Genomic DNA, 20,468 nt, shown 5'->3' on the forward strand with positions numbered 1-20,468 from the left:
ATTTACTCATTACTCTGAGCTATTTTATAATTTGCCCGTGCTTCAGTTTTAATATTAATACTTTAGCTGATAAATTTGCAGGTTTTTCCAACACCCAGGGCAATGTGCAGTTGAATGTGTTGTCTTATTGTCCAGCTTCTCCTCTGAGCAGACTCCGTCCCGCCCGCAGGGTTACAGCGAGAGCCTCTCCTCGGCAGAGGTGATCGTCCGCTTCGCCTTCCAGGCCTCCATCACGGTGCTGTGCATCGCCTGCCCCTGCTCCCTGGGCCTGGCCACCCCCACGGCCGTCATGGTGGGCACGGGCGTGGGGGCCCAGAACGGCATCCTCATCAAGGGGGGGGAGCCCCTGGAGATGGCACACAAGGTGAGCGGGGGGCACACACTGCTGCAGGGGCGCCCAGCCCGGGCTGGCTGGTGTGTGCCAGCTGCTGCTGGAGCAGGCTGGGGAATATCCCCAGGTAGCAGGTGTTACGACTCGCCTGTCGTTGGGTATCTGTTGGTAGGTCTTGGTCTGTGGGGGAAGAAAGACACAATATCACACAATAAATAGGGTGATGAGACAGAGATGTCTGCCTGCTCAGCGTAGCAGGCAGCTTTTATTGAGATCGCTCCCTTCAACTTTCTCACGCATACAATATAAACATATTCTTGCAAAAACATTTAGGCACCTGCACTCAGCCAAACAGCTTTAACCTTGTGTTCTTTATAACTCAAGGCTGTGTCCATGGGAACTATCTAATTAGTTTTACTGTTCTCGTGGAAAACGGCCCAACACTTTGTAATATTCCAAACCCCTCAAGCTTCAATTGTGGGGCTGCGACTTCACCCCACACTGACCTCAGAAAAAGGGGAAGGGGGTAACCCAGGTTCTTATCAATAATTCTCTTGGGGTGAATTAGAGTGAAACGACACTGAATAATCGGTGTCTGAAAACATAGATAGGTAGGGTTCATTTTAACAATTTTGTTTGAACAGGTATGTTAGCATTTTGGGTGTTGTCATCTATATTATCTATCATAGGGATAACCCCTGGGGGGAAAATGCATAAGGGAGAGAAAGGAAAGAGAGGATAAGGGTAAGGGAGAGTAAGGGAAAGAAAAGCTGAGAGTGGACAGATGTCTGTAGTCACCACTCACGGGGTCCAGCGATGGAACTTGGGAGTTGCAGCTTCCACGTCTGTGAGTTGAAGTGGTGGCCTTGATCCGTTGGGGGTGGGGGAGGGAAGCCCCCACATTCAAGGAAGTTATGAGTTACTGTATCCATGGTTGGTGTCACAGGCCATGCCACGAGCCCCCAACATCTCCTGGGCCTGCGCAGAGTTCCCGTGAGGGCTCTGGCCAAAGGGTTTTTCCCACCTTTCAAGATTGGCAGAGGGGGGGATGGGCTTTGATGGGCCATCAGAGATATAATGCAAAAGTCCTGCAGAAGCCTGCAAAAGTCCCTTGGCAATCCTAGAATGCATAAATCATTAACTGTTTCAATCTCTGAAAGCAGGGTCCCCCGGGATCCTTCTGTGCACATCACCAGTGTCAGTCGTCAGTCCACGTCAGCAGGTTTCTCTAAAAGCGGTGGTTTCCTGAGGAATCTGTACCTTAAAGTTTGTTTCACTGAAAAAAATCTTCCTGTTGTGCTGCAGGTGAAGGTGGTTGTGTTTGACAAAACAGGGACCATCACCCACGGGACTCCAGAAGTGATGCAGGTGAAGTTCCTGGTGGAGGGTAACCAACTACCTTGTCATAAACTGCTGGCAATAGTGGGGACTGCAGAGAGTAACAGTGAGCACCCCCTTGGAGCAGCAATAACCAAGTACTGCAAAAAGGTGAGTTAGTTACACAAGGGAAGAGCAGTTTGTGTTACAGAAGAACCTCTCTTGCAGTACTTCATAAATAACACCAGACTATTCGTACATATGAAGTACTTACTGTATTTATTTGGGAAATCTGAAAATTGTGGGACCACATAAAGCACTTCATGCCATGTTAGATGGGTACTCAAAGTTAGATTTTGATGATTCCTCCTGTTTGTTCGAGTGCACTTTATTTTGTGGGGCTTTGTAAATAGAACATGTTTTTATATATGTTTAAAAACCTCCTCCGTTTCCATCCTTTTTCTCTAGGAACTGGACTTGGAAACCCTTGGAACATGTACAGATTTTCAGGTAGTTCCAGGCTGTGGCATTAGTTGTAAAGTCAGCAATATTGAAGCATTGCTCTACAGGAAAAATAGAATGGTTGAAGAAAACAATATTAAAAATGCAACTCTCGTGAAAATTGAGGAAAATACAGATGAATCGGTGCAGCCTGCTTTGATTATTGATGCTGAGCTACCAAGTAAGTTCATTCTGGTTTAGAGAATAAAATGAAGAATTTTTGCTTTTGTGCCTTTAGGATCCTCAAGAGTAAGGTCACTTATTTTTGTCCCGAAGAACTGGCCTGGCATCAAGGCACACATTATTTAGTTGGTCATTAGTTTATTTTGTGCTCACACATCACTCCAAACGTTTAAATTAAATACAATTTCAAGTTACATATTGAATATGGGGCTGGAAAATCATACAGGAGTTCTCTGTCAGCTCTCTCTAGTTTTACTTTACTTTATCCCAAGTTACCACTTGCTTGCCAAAATTATGTACATTTGCACAGCTGAGTGGTTTTCACTCACTGTTAGATCTCTTTCAACTGCATTGGGCTGTTACATATATATTAGAAGGGCTGAGAGGGGGACTTGGTCCTTTATTGTTGTTTGACCTGGGATTTTTGGTTCCTCTGACGTGTAACTACCCAGCACTGAAGAAATGTTGGTGTCTCTCTCGTCAAGAACACATGAGGAGTTCAGGAGGGCAGCAATTATTAAGAAAGACTATTTCTGTTTGAATTCTCTGCAGTGCTATTTCACTGCACGCCGAGAGAACACGGATGGGATGAGCTGAAGGGAAGCTCCCTGGTTAATCCATATGATGGTAGGACTGTGTTTTCTTCCTTCAGCTACCATGACTTCTCAGAAATACTCTGTTCTCATTGGGAACCGGGAGTGGATGACCAGGAACGGGCTCCTTGTGAGGAGTGAGGTTGACAAAGCCATGATGGAGCACGAGCGGAGGGGCCGCACGGCCGTTCTGGCAGCTGTGGATGGTGAGTGTGGTGCTGCTGCTTTGTTCTGAGCTTGATTTGTCACTAAATACCATCTGAAATATCCCATAAGTAGGAATTATTAACTAGTGATGTAATAGCAGTTATACCTGAAGCAGAATAATGAGATGAAAAGAGATCATTAACTAGTTTTGCAGCACTTTCCTATGAGAAGGACCTTGTCATGCCTTTCTTAGCTGACAGGAGAGTTGGACATGAGCACAGAATTCAAAGAGAGCAAAGGGGAAGAGAGGAGAGAAAAGGTGGGGTTTTTTATTCTGGTTGGATAGTCCATGGTCTGTATTGCTTTAAACTTTGCTGCCCTGATACCTGTTCTCATTCTGCTTTTTATTGTCAATATTACTTGGGTTTGGAACTGGTCTTACTGGGGAGAAAAAAGTTACTTTTTTGTTTCCTTCTGAAGCAGTAAACATCTTCATTACAAATACTTCCCTTCTGTTTTTAGGAGTGCTGTGTGGCTTGATAGCTATTGCTGATACTGTGAAGCCAGAGGCTGAGCTGGCAGTCTACACTTTGAAGAGCATGGGGTTAGAAGTTGTCCTCATGACTGGTGACAACAGCAAAACAGCCCGATCCATTGCCTCTCAGGTGAGCTGCTGCTCCTGTGCCTGGGTTTGAAGCTGGGCTCATTGTGGCACTTGATAGTGCTGGTGGCTGGCATAGAACTGGTCTGTTGTGAAAGATGGCAACGTAAAAACATTTGGAATAAGGAGGAAATGCAAGGAGCCTTTTTGAGTGAACCCATCCACTGTGATGGGTTTTGTCTTTAGCTCAAGAGTTCATGGGTTTCACCCTTCCCAGTCACATTATTCCAGGCAGAAGCTTTAACAGGTGCTAGAAGAGCTGCCACACAGTCGTGTCCTTTCTGTCCCTTCAGGTTGGCATCACCAAAGTGTTCGCAGAGGTTCTTCCCTCCCACAAAGTGGCCAAAGTGAAGCAGCTCCAGGACGAGGGGAAGCGGGTGGCGATGGTGGGGGACGGGATCAACGACTCCCCAGCCCTTGCCATGGCCAACGTGGGCATCGCCATCGGCACCGGCACCGACGTGGCCATCGAGGCAGCTGACGTGGTTCTCATCAGGGTGAGAGAGAAAAGTGCTTGGTTGAAGTGAGCTGACAGGAGGGGTTGGAAGGCTCGGGATGTGCTGAATGATGCAGATCTCCCCTCAGGTGTACAGCCTCCACAAACCAGGAGAACTGGAGCAGGGCTTGTTTTCATCATGTCTGTTCAGTGTGGTGGTGATTATCCTATGAAGGGAACTCCCCAATCTTCTGGCTACTGCACCTTTTGGGGTAATTAAAGTTTGAGAATGGGCAAAACAGGAAAAAGTGACCTAATCTTTGGCAAACATAAATTGTATTTGTCCCACAGCACCTCCAGGTTTACAGTCACGAGGTTACATATCAACAACACCTGGGCAGAGACTGTGGTCAGTGTTTAGAGCTGCACTGTGAGGTGCTGTGTACATTACTTGGGTTATGATGACATGTGGAATAAGACTGGCACTGACTGTATGGGCTCTGCAGACAGACTAGAGCAGCCTACAGGGTACTTACTACAGTCTGTGACGCCTGGTGTGTGGGACTTAGCTTTAAAACAGGAGTGCAAAGACACTACATGGGGGCCTTTCCTTCTCTCTGACTTCTCCAATAAACATAACTTGCAGGATGACTTGATGGATGTGGTAGCAAGCATAGATTTATCAAGGAAAACTGTGAAGAGGATCCGGATCAACTTTGTCTTTGCTCTGATTTATAACCTCATTGGAGTTCCCATAGCTGCAGGTATGTGAGTGTCTCCCTGCACTAAGAAGATTGGGCCCAGTGAGTAGCAGATTGCAGTGATTTACTGCTGTGTGGGAGAGTTTCCATTTTCTTTGCTTCTGGCTGTTGGTGAGGGCAGAGGTCTCTGCCTGGGCACGTTGCAGTGGGTATTTGTGAGCTGTCCTCCTCCCACACTGTGGCTACTCTGGATATGCTCAACACATCAAAATAACTTCGAGATAAAAGGCTTATTGAATGAGCCTGACCTTGTGAACAAGCAGTTTACTGCAAGGTGGGCAGGACATTTCTCCTCTGAGTTTCAGAGTGTGCAGGTGACACGCCCGGGTGTGAATTCACATGAAGTTCCAGTTGAGATAGAACACAAATCCTTATGTATTAAATATTTGTCATTTAAATTAAAATCCTATTTATTAACACATTGAGATGCAACTAAAACTAGGCAGTCTGTGTGAAATTTTAGGTGTTAATACATGAATAATGGAGTGTTCCTGCTCTGAACTTTTTGTTGTTTGCTTTTTCTAGGTGTCTTCCTGCCCATTGGGTTGGTTTTGCAGCCCTGGATGGGATCTGCAGCAATGGCTGCCTCCTCTGTCTCTGTTGTGCTTTCTTCTTTGCTGTTAAAGATGTGAGTTGGGACAGATTCGAAGCTTGGATCTTTCACTTAGAGTGGCAGAAGATAAGGGTGGGACTATGAGAGATTTCAAAGCCTTTTGAAGAACAGTTCAGGCAGGTCTGTTTAGCAGGCACTAGTGCTTAAAAATGTCATTTCTGACTTGAAGAGGGATGTACAAATCAGAGGCGTGTTCAGAATGGAAAATTCCTTATGGCCTTTGTGGATTTGTGAGAAACCTTGTCAGTCAAACTATAAATGGCTCTGGCTTGGGCACAATCATACACATAGGCAGGTTTTCTCTGTATTTCAGTGTACTTCACTTCAACCTGAGAGGCGTTTGTTATATTTTGTTTTTTCCTTCCCTAGGTACCAGAAACCAAGATCTGAGAAACTGGAGTACAGGGCCCGTGGCCAAATGAGGCACAAGAGCCCGTCAGAGATCAGTGTCCACGTTGGCATTGATGAGGCTGGGCCTGGCTCCCCCAAGCTGAGCCTGATGGATCGAATCCTGCACTACAGCAGGGCCTCCATAAACTCCCTGTTCTCAGACAAGCGCTCCGTGAACAGCATCGTCCTCAACGAGCCAGACAAGCACTCGCTGCTGGTGGGGGACTTTGGAGAGGACGATGACACGGCCTTATGAGAGACTTGAACCCTCTCCTCCCACCCCCACTGGGGCAAAACAAAGAAAAACACCTGGAACAAAATGAAAACACAACCAAAACAGCTGTCTGAGGTCTGTGCATGTACTGATCCCTCTGGAGGTCTTTCTTCTTCAGTGTAGAGGTACTTTTTGCAGTGACTTTCCAGAGTATTTTTTGTTGGTTTTTTTTTTTTTAATCTAGACTTACCAAAAAATCTGGTGCATAGCTGTTGATGCTGACAAACAGGGCTGTGTTCCCATTCCATGAAGCTTGCAGTATAGCATTTATTTTGGCAAATTGTCAAAATACAACTAAGGAAACCAAGGAACCAGAACAATATTTCCCAGCCTTATACCAGGCTGCTTTATGCATAGTTGAGTTCAGTGCTGTGTTGAAAAAGTGTGAATTACTGCATCTGCAAAATCTGGAGGTTCTGTTTGCAGAGAGATGTGCCTTACTTCAGAACTTCCTGAACCCCTCTCGTTTCCATAGCCTGCCTTCTGCCAGAAGTGGTTCCTCTCAAATGCCTTTTCATGTTGTAAACATCTGGTTTCAGCTTTTCACACTCTGAGCTTCAGACAATCTCCCCGTGTGATCCGGGGAGCTTTGGGGTCACACCCACACTGAGCTCTGCACCTCGTGCCCTGGGACACTCCTGCTACTGACACTGCTTGAAGGTTGGCTGGGTTGGGAGGTTTGTTCATTCCCAGCCTCTCCTAAGCCAAAAACTTCTGCAACATGTGAATGCAATATCAGTGTGATGTGGTATTAGCCAAAGTGTTCAGATTTAGGAAGGCAGTGTAGTTACTGCTCACCACCAGTGGCTGCTGGCACTCCTTAAATGAATCAGGAGAGTTTGTCACACAGACTACCTTTAAAATCTTTACAGTTCAGTCTTTCCTTCTAAAGATAAATGTCTGTATACCAGGAATGGTTCAGAATCCCTCCATGGGTTGGTGCAAACCCCCTTTGCTTGCACTGTTCAGATCCAGGCTTTGTGAATTGAGACAGTCCTCGTTTGCTACTGAACTGCAATATCAAAATGCAGGTTTTGATCATGAAATCATTAATACTAAAAATACCCTTGGTGAGAAAAGAGGTGTTCATCACCCAGTAGCTGGTTACCTGTTGGTTACTCCCTGAGCCTGCTGCTGAGGTGGCTGTTGGCAGCAATTCCTGGGATCAGTAAAGGTGGATTTCATTAGGAAGTACAGCCCATGGTGTAAACATGTACCAGTCGTGCTTGTGGAGGAGAAATACTCAGTTCAGTTTGGCATGTGATAAAGAGATCTCTGTAATGTTCTGGTTCTTAACTTGAAGCCTGATGTCAGGGCATAGATTGTGTATGTAAAAAGTCATGAGTAAACACCTTTTGCATTTTATCTGAGAACTACTAGAAAAGTCCTGCTGTGTGAGAGCAGAAGAGCTGTGCTGTGGCTGTTGTCAGTAAATCAGTGTACTCACATTGCAGTGAGGAGAACAACATCATGTGTTGCTTCTGCTAGTTTAAGAAACAAAATATTTCTGTTGCAGGATTTTTGATTTTTAATATTTCTAATGAAAACAGAGTATTTTTAAAAATTAGATTATAGCTGTATGTAATAGGTAGTGTTGTTACATGCTGAGATACACCACTGCAAAGCCATTCCATGAGGTGTTCTCACTTTGCAGCAGCAGAGCTGTTCTTACAAAGCAGATTGTTACCTGAAAGCTGTTTAATCATGTTATGATGGGGTTTAGTGCTTCACAGTCATGCAAACTGTTTCCAAGGATTTCAGTTTCCTTGTTTATCCACCCTGGTTCTCGGTGTTGTTCTTGGCACAGTTCTGCAGGTGAAAGGGAAGTGTTTAGCTGGTTTTGACTGTGCTGAGGGTGGTCTCAGTCACTGCTCCTGGCAGGAGTTTCATGGCTGCAGGTGCTGGTTGTGGAGTGAGTGGCATGGAAATGACACATCAGGCTCTTCCTGCTGGAAATGGGGAGGTGGTTCAGGGCTAAATTCCTGGTTGGTAGATAAAGCAGCATGAAGAACTTGTTAAACTCTTTCCAAGAATATTTTTAGAGCACTTTGCCTCTTGTTGTCCAAATTGTATGTAGGTGAATGTTTACAGCAGACTGCTGCCTTTATCTCCAACTTTATCCCAACACAGATGTTTTTCCATGTTCACCATTTTCTGTGAAACTCAGTGTTTGATCCTGTTACAACAAAATAAGGCTCCTTTTCCAAACCAGGATACCTAATGATGTGCAGAGATGATTATCAGGGAATAAGGAGCAGTAAATGCTGGCTGGGAGGATGTGAGAGCAGCTTGTGGGGACAGCCAGAGGACCAGACCCTGGGGAGAGGAAATAACTGAGCCCAAGGATGGATGGGGACAAGGTGGTTGTGATAAATTCAGCCCAGATCTTTGAAAGCAGGTTGTCTGTCCAACACTCCCCAAAGGTGTGCTAATGACTTCCACAATGTTTATCTTGTGATTAAAATATTACATAAGGTGCTTTATGTTGAAAAACCAAAATGTCTTTCAGTTTGAATGTACAGTGCAAATGGAATAATGTGGGAGCTAAATGTAAATGTTTTAATATGTAAATAGGTTTATTCCTGCTGTAGACAGTTTGGATTCAGAAATTTAAAATATCACTTGGAAACACACAGTTACAAACAAAATTGTATTACTCCTTTGTCTATTTTATTGTTTTCTGTGTCTATTTATAAAACCTGTGCTCTATTTAATAAAAAAGTATATTTGCTCCAGGTTTTAAAAGTTGCTCTTTGACTCTTACCAAACTTATTTAAACTTCTAAGAGTTCAAAACACTTGAAATTTTATACCAAAAAAAAACACGTGAAGTTGACAACACAATTGAAGCAAGCAAACATTTTTATTTATTAAAAACTATGCCTATTTTTTTGCTTAGAACTTCTAACAAAATGTTTTAAACTTGAGAATTTTTTTTATTCAATTTTGCTACAGAGAATGGAGAAGTGAATGCTGGTGTGGAATGTTAATGCAGGGCTGTTACAGTTCTTTGCATCTAGAAACATTCTCATGCTTTCTATTCTTTTAAGACTGTGCCTCCATCATTATAATGGCAATTACAAGTCATGTAATAAAAATGTGACTGAAGGCTGTTTTAAATCATGTTCTGTGATCTCTTTTAAGTGTTTTTTGCTTGGTCAGCACAAGGCCAAGGGTTGGGGTTTATGTGTGTTTCCAGCCCTGCTTAAACACAGCCTTAAGCAAACACTGAGCCTTCATGGAGCTGTAGGGCTGGGAGCAAGTGGTGTCAGTGAGAGCTGGGAGATGGGGGGATAATCCCCCTGTGGGAGCAGCGCTGTGTCAGGGAGCGGGGGAGTACCTGAGGCTGGAAGAGGCTGCTGGAGGTCACGGGGTCAAAACCTGTCACAGCAGCTGACCCAGGGCTGCTTGCCCAGGACTGAGGTTTTCAGCTTCTCCATAACCTTTGGGCAGGCTTTTCCAGGGGTCAGTCACCCTCACAGTAAAAAAGTGTTTTCTTGTGCTGGGATGAAATTTCCCGTGTTCTGGTTTGTGCCCCCTGCCTTGTTCTCTCAGTGGGTGTCACGGAGCAGTCAGGCTGAAGTGCAGTTCTGTGTCCCAAAGCAAAGTGCCACGTGTGAAGTGGGGGGGAAAACTGCCTGTGAGTGTTCCTGTGCTCCTCTCATGGAGCTGGCTGGGCTCCCTGCCTCAGGATAAGCATTTGGGTCAAAATCTGCCAAAGCCCAGACACTTTCCTGAGCAGTGTTTGAAGGAATGCAGAGCACTTACCCCCCTGTCGTACCCTGCTGTGGTCTATGAGGGCCAGCACAGCTCCAGGGGGGTTTATACCTCCAATTTGTCAGGATAGAAAAAAGGTGAGAGGCCTGAACAGGTCTTATATTTTTGAGTTTTCTAGAAGCAGCTCTCAAGCATTTTAACTAAACAATGAGTGAATGCTCCACTACTTCTCTGAGCTGCTTTCTTATTTCTGTTAAAAAAAACCCAACAAACTAAAAAACCCCCTCTGCTCTGTCCATTCCCCCGTGCCTTGTGCCTGTTCACAGTAGATTGGCCGGGCTGCATGGCCAGAAAAAGAAATCCTGTCTGGTTTTTTGGGATTGCTCAGGCTGGGGTCCCAAACAGCTCCGCTTTCTCCCTGGGCCCTCAGCTCATCCCTGCCCAGTGCTGGTCTCAGCTGGACACAGGGCAGAGGTTTTGGTGTGATCTGAGTGCTGAAGGCACCTCCCTCCCCAGATGACTCAGTGCTTGGCTGCAGCTGGATGGGCAGATCCTGCTGTGCTGGGAGCGTCCCGGGGCAGTGGGAAGGAGGAGGGGGATCCCTGAGCCCGGGTCTGACTGAGCCTGGCAGGGGGATCCCCCGGGCTCTGCAGGCACCTTCAGTGGCCACTCGTTTTAGGCACAGGGAGTCTTTACCACCGGCTCTGCTGTGTGTAGAAGTTTGCATCCAAGTCTTTCCAAGATTAGTTGTACTTTCCATTAGGACACAACCCTGTAATTTCTTCCTCTTGGACTGTGTCTTTGGCCTGGTGTGCCCCAAGAGGTGTGGAAACCTGCAGTTTTAGCACTTGTGTTTTGGAAGATACATGTTTGTTGCACAGAAATAGTAACCAAAACATTTGAGTTTGTTTAATTTAGGCCTTGAGTCATTTTGGGTTAAGAGAGTGTGTGAACCTTCTTGTTTCAGTCTGAATGGTTCTACTTTAGCTCTGACTGAATTAAAAACAAAAACCAAACCAACAAAAATTAGCTAGAATTTTTTTTGTTTTATTTTTTAACGTATCTATCCATCCACAGTTTTGTGGCAGATTGTTTAGGGAAATGGATCTAAAGCATCTTGGTCTGCAGCCTTGGGCTTCTGTCACTGCAGGATGGACATGATACCTGCCATGTACCACACTACCCTGATGTGAAGCTGCACCACCTCTCTGAACAGAAAACTCACCAAATTAACACATCTGCATCTTAAGATTATCTCAGCTGAAGGTTCCATAGTTTCAGGGAAGATAAATCTGCAGAATCCCTGATCTGAATTCATTGAAACATCTTTATGCAACCTGTATCTTGTTGTTCAACCAACAAAAAAACCCCAAACACTCACATGTTCATCAAGTAGCAAGAAGGCCCCAAATACTGTGTCAAATGTTCTTAGGAACAAGGTATGATACATAAATCTTTTTATTCATCTGGCCGATGTATATCACCTGTGATTCAAGATTAATACAGAATTAGAAATTATTAGGATCCTCCTGGAATTTGACAATGCCTCTCCTTTCCTGAAATCTGATAAGACAATGATATTTCCAAAGTGAAAGCTTTGAGTTACCCCAGAGTAAATGCTGTTACAAGCCACTGATTCCAGTTTTACTTTAGCTCGTACAGGTGTCTAGTACAGCAGCCTCTCACCTGCCTCACCTCCCTTGGTGGCAGCAGGCACCTTCTGAGTGGTGAGCAGAGCTCTGGCATTCCATATCACTGTTCTGTTGGGGAAAAAAAGAGAAAGGTTAAATTATTTGGATCAAATATAAGTTCATTCTACACTGTACAAAATCAGTGGACCAAATACCAACTTCTAGGGCTCTGGTGGAAAACCCTATCATAGATAATGGTAGGATTAATGTTAGTTTAAAACTTCTTTTCTTGGGCACTGCAGAAGCACAGAGAAGTCCTGTGTTCCTGCAGCCTGTCATAGCCAGGAGCTCCAGGGGTTAATACTGGAGCCTCTGCAGCTGATGCCTCAAACATCGTTTTCAGGCTTGACAGGATCCATTTTACCAGCACGCAGCTCCTGCATGGATTTTTTAACCACTCCCTAGATGCTTTCATCTCGGGATGGCTGCATCATCTTTTAAAGTGCTCTTTCATTTTCTTTTTCAGTAAGTTTTTTAGTAGCATTTTTAGAGCACATCTCTGCAGAACAGTTTAACCAGCCCTTAAGGTCAGGCTCTGATTCCAAATTCAGCATCTGCCTTGATACCAGAGCTGTGCCACTGGCAATGTTAGAGTTTGGGGTTTTTTTCCTTCCAGTTGACTGGATAATTTAAGTAGTAGCTGTGACTTTGTACCACATCTGCTCAGTCATGAAGGAAAACTGCTGATGAGGTAAGATTGGGCTGTTTGTATTCCATTAAACATATCTCTAAAATGAAGTTTTTAAGGACATTTGGAGAGCTGTACACACACACACACACTCAGATGCAGGAAAAGGAGACACAGAGTGGGATTCTTCAGCATTTTTGGTTTAACTCCTCATTGAATGTAATCCTTGGACAGCCTTGAAGCCCTTTGTCTCTGCAGATGGTAGAAATGGGACTGTGTGCTGGCATTGGGCAGGTGAGGGCAGCAGCCAGAACACATTGGCCTTTATTCTCTTAGATCTGTGCCCATTCTTCAGGCAGTTTTTCCCACAATCCCAGATTGGCTGCTCCAACTCCTTATCCCGATAGATGACTAAAAGGAAAAGCAGGGAAGGATTACAAAACCCAGACAAAGCAAGAGCAGGTGAGAACACACGGAATGTGCATTCACGTTAATCTTTAATCTCCAGAGCAGCAGCAAGTTTGGGGGTACAAATCTTAACATTTTTTCCTAATTTGTCCTTAAATTCTGATGCTCCCAACCTGGCAATGCTCACAGTGCCCACAATCACACGTGGAGCAGTCAACTCCAGCGCTTATTTAGGATTAAAAGGTAGAAGCTGACCTTGTGCATGCACACTGCCACAAATCCTTGTAATTCCTCCCAGCCTTTGCTGATCCCACGAGCCACAGCCGGGTGATCGTTTACAGGGCAGTGACAAACGTCCCCTCCCGTGAAATGCCGGAGTTCCCCCCTCTCCGAAAGGCCTGACCCGCCGGAGCACCTGAGGAGCCTCTTCCCATGGGCAGTTTCAGGAGACAAAATCCAGGCAGAACTGGTTGGTGCTTCCTCCTGTCTCCTCTTTTGCTGGGGGCAGGGATGGCTTCCCAGTGGGGTGTCACCTCACAGCCTGCCCTGGAGCACCCAAACTGGCTTGTGCTGTGAGAAACTGCCACGTTAAGGAGGTAGGAGAGAAATAGAGGAGGAAAAACACAATCTGCTTATTTCTTTAGTGCTTGGTGGTTTGGGAACCCAGTGAATGACAACTTAGCAAAGCAGATGTGTGAGTGCCAAAGTTTAAAGCACAATTAAAGAAATATTTAATAAAATAAAGCGAATCAGGTAACTTGAAACAGGGAAAGCGCAGAGAAAGAACACCTGGAAGAGTGCTGAGGAGGAATTTGGGGGGCAGAAAAAAGCCTTCTCTTGCACTTTGAGGCACTGTGAAACCACTATGAAATATTGGTGGAGCATAAATGTTTCCCAGTGAGTCCTTGCCCACCTTCCCTTGAAGGGCCCTGCTTCTTCAAAGCTCCAGAAATGGCATCTTTTCAGAAATTCCTAAGTCCCAAGAGTGCTGTGATTGTGCTGGAGCTCCATCCAGTGGGGAGCAGGCAGGGGGCAGGTGCCCCAAACCACTCTTCCCTCGGGTTATTCTGTTCACTGAAAGCCCAGCTCAGTGGCAAATCTACTGGAGGGTCTAACTGGGGATTTGGCCTTTCATTAGTTGGTGATCAGTGTTACAGTAATTTGTTACCCATTTTTAAGCAGACACTATTAAGGGCTAAACCAAAGGACAGGAGCTGATGCATTAGAATAGATAAATGTGCAGTTAAGACTGATGGAGTATGATAGTTATGTTGAATATCAAAATACATGCCCCAAACAGACTCAGCTTTGACTATCCAAGAAAATCTCTACTACAAATCAGTTCAGGACATCTTAAATAATAGTTTTTTAAAAAACATTTTTTTAAACTGTGGTATTAAATCTCCATAGTTAAATACATGATATGTGTGTAAAAGCCTTTTAAAATAACTGGTCTTGCTCCAGACTCCTTCAGTGATACTCTGTTTCTGGAATCTGGACACAGAAGGATAAGAGCCAGTATTTAGGGGAAAAAAGTGTGCTTTTTCTCAGCCTCCCTCTTGAACTATTTCCATCTCTCTCTCTAGAATGTTCTTACCCTTCCCACAAGATCCCTGTGTTTGAAAATCACACTACTACAAAGAAAAAAGACAGCTTAGACCTTGTGCTGCAGCCTGTTCTTAAGTGGAAGCTTCGGCTGCAGTGGGTGGTTATAAAAGCAGGAAGTTTCTGCAGCCCAGGTCACAGGACACAGATGCAGATGCAGATTACTGGTCTCCAAACCACAGCCTCCAGTTTGTCTCACATAAACGTGCACCCCAGGGCACCAAAGCCTGGTCTGTCTAAACTTGCCACAGTCCCACTCCTCTTGGCTAAACAGAGCTGGCAGCATCGTGCAGGTGAGGGCTATGCCAGTCTAAAGTACAGCTGCTGCTGGGAATGACTTCCCAGGATGGTCACGGGTCTAACCTCAGACCTTTGTTATTGCTGTGGGTTTTTCATTACCAGCCTTTTGCCCTCCTGGCTTTGCTGCAGGTTAATTTAAAAGTACAGGGTTTGAACTGTTTGCACGGGCCTTTTTCTTTAAATATTTGCAGTATATTCTAAATATTTCACAACAGGAGGGAAGGACAGAGAGGTGACTCAAGCATGGAAATGAGCTTTGTGTCTCAAATGCGTGTCTGGATTACTTCCCCCCTTCTTTGTAACTTCTTTATAACACACAAATTCAGGTGCCTTGGCCACATCCTATCTGGAATTACGTTCTGCCACTGCAAGTTCTCGCATGACATCCTCCCTGTTCCCCTACCTCATGTTCTTCACAACACAAAGCTGGAGAAAAAGCAAGCAAGGATGAAACCACAGTACATCTCATGAATGATGGCTGCAGTTCTGCCAGAACAATGATCCTTATAAATGCACTGAGATTACTACAGACTTCTTACCCAGTACTGTCCTAACCTATTGGGTGGATATAGTCGTAGTAGAGTTAGTCCTCTTGAGTAGAGTACTCTTGGTCATTTTTATTTATTGACTCTTATTTATGGCTTGCTTAGTCCTTTATTCCTGAATGCCCACATCTACCTGGAGATTCCCAAGTGTCCTTTGTCCCCTCTCCTCAGTCAGCTGTCCCTCACTGCTGTGGGTGCTCAGGTTACTGTGTGCCACACACCAGGACGTTAATGCTCCGTGCTTTCTTACCCCTTGGAGGTGGTGTGCAAGATTTTTAAAATAAAGTCTTGTACTAATGAATGAATCCATTTCCCAGGGAAAGCACTAGGTGCCACAAGGACTGGGTTGGGGACTACACCTGGGAAGAGCTTTCCTTTCTGAGTCAGCATTAAGGAATTTAACCTTTGCCTTTGGAGAAAACAGCACTGCACAAAGTAGAACATGGAGAAGGAAATGGATTAATTTCAGAACAGTTAAATAGTTACAGCTCCCATGGATCTGCAGAACCCCTTCCTTATCTCCTCACCTGCAGTCCCTTAAGGTGAGTGTTTGTTCACCTGCTCCCACTCGTGCTTCTGGCTCAGCAGACAGGAGTGGCTCTGGGCAGCCATGCTCACCTGAGCTCTTCTGCTCAATAAACCCTGAAGAGGATCCAAAGGTGGAGTGCTCTCGCCTCGTGGGAAGGCTGCATCCAGGACCAGTTTAGGCTTTGACTCTTGGGCCTTGGTGAAGGCTGTAATAGCATCCACACTTGCAGATGTCCCTGCCCGTGGGTGAGGCTGCGAGCACTGCCCAGGTGCTCCGGGTCACAAGGACCCACTTGGTCCTTGTGAGGTCGACTGCAAGGTCTGGGCTGGTTTGCTGCATCGCAGGAGGGACCACTGGGCACACCCCAGATTTATTCTGCAGTCAAGCCATTACCAGGCCTAATTTAATTTGAACCCCGATTGTATGATTTATAGCAATAGATGATAAACTAGGGCGACACACACTGACAAACTAAGCTGAAGTTTCCTGATCTCATCCATCTGAACAGGTGACCACCTGTAGCGGGGTGACCCTGGCTAGACATCAGGTACCCACTAAAGCCACTCTTTCCCTTCCCTCTGCAACTGGACAGAGGAAAGAAAATACAATGAAAGATCCATGAGCTGAGAGAAGAGCTGGGAGAAGTCACTTATTGATCACCATCACAGGCAACACAGACTCAAAGTGGGGATATTAATTAAATTTATAACTAATAGGATCAGAGCAAAAGAGAGAAGTAAAATAATCTTAAAAACACCTTACCCTCACCACTCCTTCCTTCCATGTTCTCCCTCCTCCCCCCCAGCTGTGCAGGGTGTAACAGTTCGTTTGGATACATGTTCGGAATAAAGACAAGAGCCAGAAATATTCAAACACACATACTATCTTTTATTACAGTGAGAATAATAATAATAATAGTAATAAACTTAGCAAGAAGAATCAAAAACTAAAAAAGGGATACAAAATAACTACCTTATCGGGTGACATTAAAACAAATACTACGAACAGCATTTAATACAGTATTAACTAATGAAAAAAAAAGGGGGGTTAAAGGGATACCAAAAAAAAAAAGATCTTAACACAATATTATGGATAACTATTAACACAATATTGGTTAGTAAAAAGGGAAATTAAAGGGAACAATATTCAATAACAAAACAGGGAATTAAAGGAACACTAAAAGGATATTAAAAAGAAAAGTTTGTTCTCTCAGTTGCTTCCTCTCAATAAACTGTGCTTACCCACCCAGACAGGCCAGGGCTGTCAGGATCTGCAGCAGCTGGTCGGTGCCCGTGCTTAGCGGGCGTCCCCGCGGAGCAACACAGGCTGGGTGGTAGGATGAGGATCGCTCAGCTCAGCAGCTCTGACACCCCATTTTATCAGTTCCACATCACACCACGTAGGGCCAGTACCCAGTATAAGGTGATGCCTGAGTGGCAGCCAAACCCTGCCTGATCATTCCCTCATGGCAACAGTCTGTGCATGCCCTACTTGTAGGGCAAGGGGCCAGCGACCCCTGCCCACAGAATCTTCCTCCCATCATCATCTTTCTCACCCCTATGTATGACCTCTACCATTGTGTTTCAAGGGTAGATGTATCTATCTTGCAGTATGTAGCAAAACTAAGGAAGAACTCAGCTCTGATAATAGGGGATATCAGGCTGACTTGCTAAAAAGCACAATGGACCTTACAATTAGCCTGTGCCATGAAGTTCCATTGTACCATACTCTAACTGGTTTCACATCCTAATATGATTCCTTTCTCACGCCTCTATGCTCCATTGATCATCCAATTCAAAAGTACCCCCCTTACACAGGGGGACAGGGAATGGGGGTTACTGTCAGTTGTTGTTTCTGCTGCAGCTCAGGGAGAGGAGTTGGAGTCCTTTCCCTGCTCCCGTGGGGTCCCTCCCACGGGAGACAGTCCTTGATGGACCTCTCCAATGTGAGTCCATCCCTCAGGCAACAGTCCTTCACGAACTGCTGCAACATGGGTCACTTTTCCATGGGGTACAGCTCTTCAGGAACAAGGTGCTCCAGCCTGGGTCCCCCCCAGGGCGACAAGTCCTACCAGGGAAACCTGTTCCAGCAGAGCTCCTCTCCCCGGGGATCAGCAGGTCCCTGTCAGGCCCCTGCTCCATCTTGGGCCTCCCATGGGGTCACAGCCTCCTTTGGGTATCCCCCTGCTCTGACATGGGCTCCTCCCCAGGCTGCAGGGGGGTCTCTGCACCCCGATGCTCCCCCTGGGCTGCAGGGGCACAGCTGCCTCACCCTGGTCTGCACCACGGGCTGCAGGGGAACCTCAGCTCTGGCACCTGCAGCACCTCCTGCCCCTCCTTCTCCACTGACCTTGGTGTTTGAACAGCTGTTCACATATTCTCACTCTGCTTTTCCCTAGCTGCAATTTACATCTGCCCAACAACTTTTTTTCTTTCCCTTCTTAAACATGTTTTCACTAAGGTGTTATTATCACTCCTGACGGGCTCGATCTTGGCCAGAGGTGGGTCCGTCCGGATGGCATTGGCTCTACGGGACATGGGGGGAAGATTCCAGCAGCTCCTCACAGAAGCCACCCCTGTAGCCCTCCCCACTGCCAAGACCTGGCCACATAAACCCAGTACCCTACCTGAGAGGTGATTTCACATCACCTTTCTGTTCCCAGTTGTGCATTTCAGTGTTTGGTGCTATTGGGACTGGCACATCACCTGGCTGAACTGACATCTCTATCTTGTCTTGGAAGCCCAGCCAGGCTGTTCCAAGCCTCCTGACAAGTCTTGAAGCAGGAGATTCCCACCCTTCTGCCCCAGAGCCACGCAGGCAGTGTGTTCACCCACATGTGAGCAATACATTTGTCTGGCTTTCTATGTATGTTCATATTTAATTTCTTGTCAGTGCATGCTTGTTTGAATCACAGAATCATTTAGGATGGAAAAGATCTCTGAGATCAGCAAGTCCAGCCTGTGCCCGATCCCCACCTTCTCACCCAGCCCAGAGCACTGAGTGCCACGGCCACTCCTTCCTTGGACACCTCCAGGGATGGGGACTCCACCACCTCCCTGGGCAGCCCCTGCCAATGTTTAAGCACTCTTTACATGAGGAAATTCCTCCTGATGTCCAACCTGGCTCTCCCCTGGCACAGCTTGAGGCCATTTCCTCTTGTCCTGTCCTCTGTTCCCTGGGAGCAGAGACCGACACCCCCCCCCGGCTCCCCCCTCCTGTCAGGGAGTTGCAGAGAGTGAGAAGGTCCCCCCTGAGCCTCCTTTTCTCCAGGCTGAGCCCCCCCAGCTCCCTCAGGAGTTCTCCAGCCCCTTCCCCAGCTCCGTTGCCCTTCTCTGGACATGTACAGCCCCTCAATGTCGTTCCTGAATTGAGGGGTCCAGAACTGGACACAGCACTCATCCTGCCTGCAATTCACTTACCTTTCGGGGACTCTCCCTTTGCATCTGCCCTCGCTGTCAGCAGAGAACCGATTTTTTTCAGGCACTCAGCTCACCATCACCATTTTCTCAGCAGTGCCTGTACATTTTGTGAGCGTGGCAGAAAAATAACCCCGTCAGCAAACAGAAAGGCCTATCCTATGGGGAAAAGACAAAAGACCATGAGCTCCTTTTTCAACCAGTAGAGTCCATTGCACTGTGCTATTGTCACCCAGTGCACAGCCCTCTGCACTGCGCTAGGGGCTGCACATATGTTGGGGCAGGTGATTTTTTGACACAAACCTACTGTGAGGGTATGGAGTGACAGGACAACAGGGAACAGCTTTGAACAGGCAGAGGGCAGGGTTAGTGCTGCATTCCACTCTGGGATCCCCAGCACAGGAAGGACCTGTTGGAGCAAGTCCAGAGGAGGCCACCAAGTTGATCAGAGGGAGGGAGCAACTCTGCTCTGAGGAAAGGCTGAGAGAGTTGGGATTGTTTGGGATGGAAAAGAGAAGGCTTTGGGGTGACCTAATTGTGCTCTTCCAATACCTGAAGGGAGCTTACAGGAAACATGGAGAGAGACTACTTTCGAGGGCCTGGAGTGACAGGACAAGGGGGAATGGCTTCAAACTGGCAGAGAGCAGGGTTAGATGGGGTATTAGGAAGAAACTCTTCCCTGTGAGGGTGGGGAGGCCCTGGCACAGGTTGCCCGGAGCAGCTGTAGCTGCCCCATCCCTGGAAGTGTGGAAGGTTAGTGGGGCTAGTGGAAGGTGTCCCGGGCTAGTGGAAGGTGTCCCGGACTAGTGCAAGGTGTCCTGGGCTAGTGGAAGGTGTCCCGGACTAGTGGAAAGTGTCCCGGGCTAGTGCAAGGTGTCCTGGGCTAGTGGAAGGTGTCCCGGACTAGTGGAAGGTGTCCTGGGCTAGTGCAAGGTGTCCTGGGCTAGTGGAAGGTGTCCTGGGCTAGTGGAAGGTGTCCCCGCCCACGAAGGAGTGGGACTGGATGAGGTTAAAGGTCCCTTCCAACCCAAACTATTGTGTGATTCTATGAAACCATGCTGCCGGAAAGTGCATCCCTTCAAACAGTTGGTTTTTCCCCAGTTGACTTGGAAAGTATTTATGTAAGTCACTTAAAAATATCCCGGGTTTTGTTCATCCTTTAGTGCCGATGCTTGGCCTGCCCCAGGCCTATGGCTCAGCTGCGGAGGTGCCTGCCCTTCATCTGAAGGATTCCCACCAACCGACGCACTTCTTTGCCACAGTTATGGGTAATTTAGGCTCAGATAAGATGCAGAACTGTTAATTCTGGCCCTCTCCGCCCGCACCCCGCGCGCCCCGGACGCCCCTCAGGGAGTAGCGGCTGCGTGCGGGACGTGACCGGGGCCGGCGCCGCAGCCCCGCCCCGCGGTGAGAGGCTTCCGCT

At 46.6% G+C, this 20,468-nt stretch overlaps 1 protein-coding gene and 1 long non-coding RNA gene across 8 annotated transcripts in view; one reads left to right on the plus strand and one right to left on the minus strand.

Annotated features, from left to right (window-relative positions):
- The window catches only part of ATP7A (ATPase copper transporting alpha), a 28,702-nt gene extending 19,373 nt beyond the window's left edge, over positions 1 to 9,329 (plus strand). For all 7 annotated transcript variants that reach the window (XM_032702257.1, XM_032702260.1, XM_032702258.1 and 4 more), the window contains exons 15-23: positions 170 to 364; positions 1,637 to 1,819; positions 2,117 to 2,330; positions 2,985 to 3,131; positions 3,595 to 3,737; positions 4,027 to 4,230; positions 4,816 to 4,933; positions 5,456 to 5,558; positions 5,913 to 9,329. In XM_032702257.1, the coding sequence (XP_032558148.1) occupies positions 170 to 364; positions 1,637 to 1,819; positions 2,117 to 2,330; positions 2,985 to 3,131; positions 3,595 to 3,737; positions 4,027 to 4,230; positions 4,816 to 4,933; positions 5,456 to 5,558; positions 5,913 to 6,189 (1,584 nt within the window). In that variant the 3' untranslated portion in view covers positions 6,190 to 9,329. The remainder of the gene's footprint in view (positions 1 to 169; positions 365 to 1,636; positions 1,820 to 2,116; positions 2,331 to 2,984; positions 3,132 to 3,594; positions 3,738 to 4,026; positions 4,231 to 4,815; positions 4,934 to 5,455; positions 5,559 to 5,912) is intronic.
- A 2,034-nt stretch (positions 9,330 to 11,363) lies between these two features.
- On the minus strand, positions 11,364 to 20,406 carry LOC116793994. Its single transcript, XR_004359666.1, has 2 exons — positions 20,176 to 20,406; positions 11,364 to 11,683 (listed from the first exon to the last, which is right to left on the minus strand). It is a non-coding gene; the product is annotated as an uncharacterized LOC116793994 (long non-coding RNA).
- Positions 20,407 to 20,468: the final 62 nt, after the last annotated feature.

The sequence above is a fragment of the Chiroxiphia lanceolata genome, chromosome 14 (genome assembly GCF_009829145.1).
Source record: "Chiroxiphia lanceolata isolate bChiLan1 chromosome 14, bChiLan1.pri, whole genome shotgun sequence".
Classification (NCBI taxonomy): domain Eukaryota; kingdom Metazoa; phylum Chordata; class Aves; order Passeriformes; family Pipridae; genus Chiroxiphia; species Chiroxiphia lanceolata.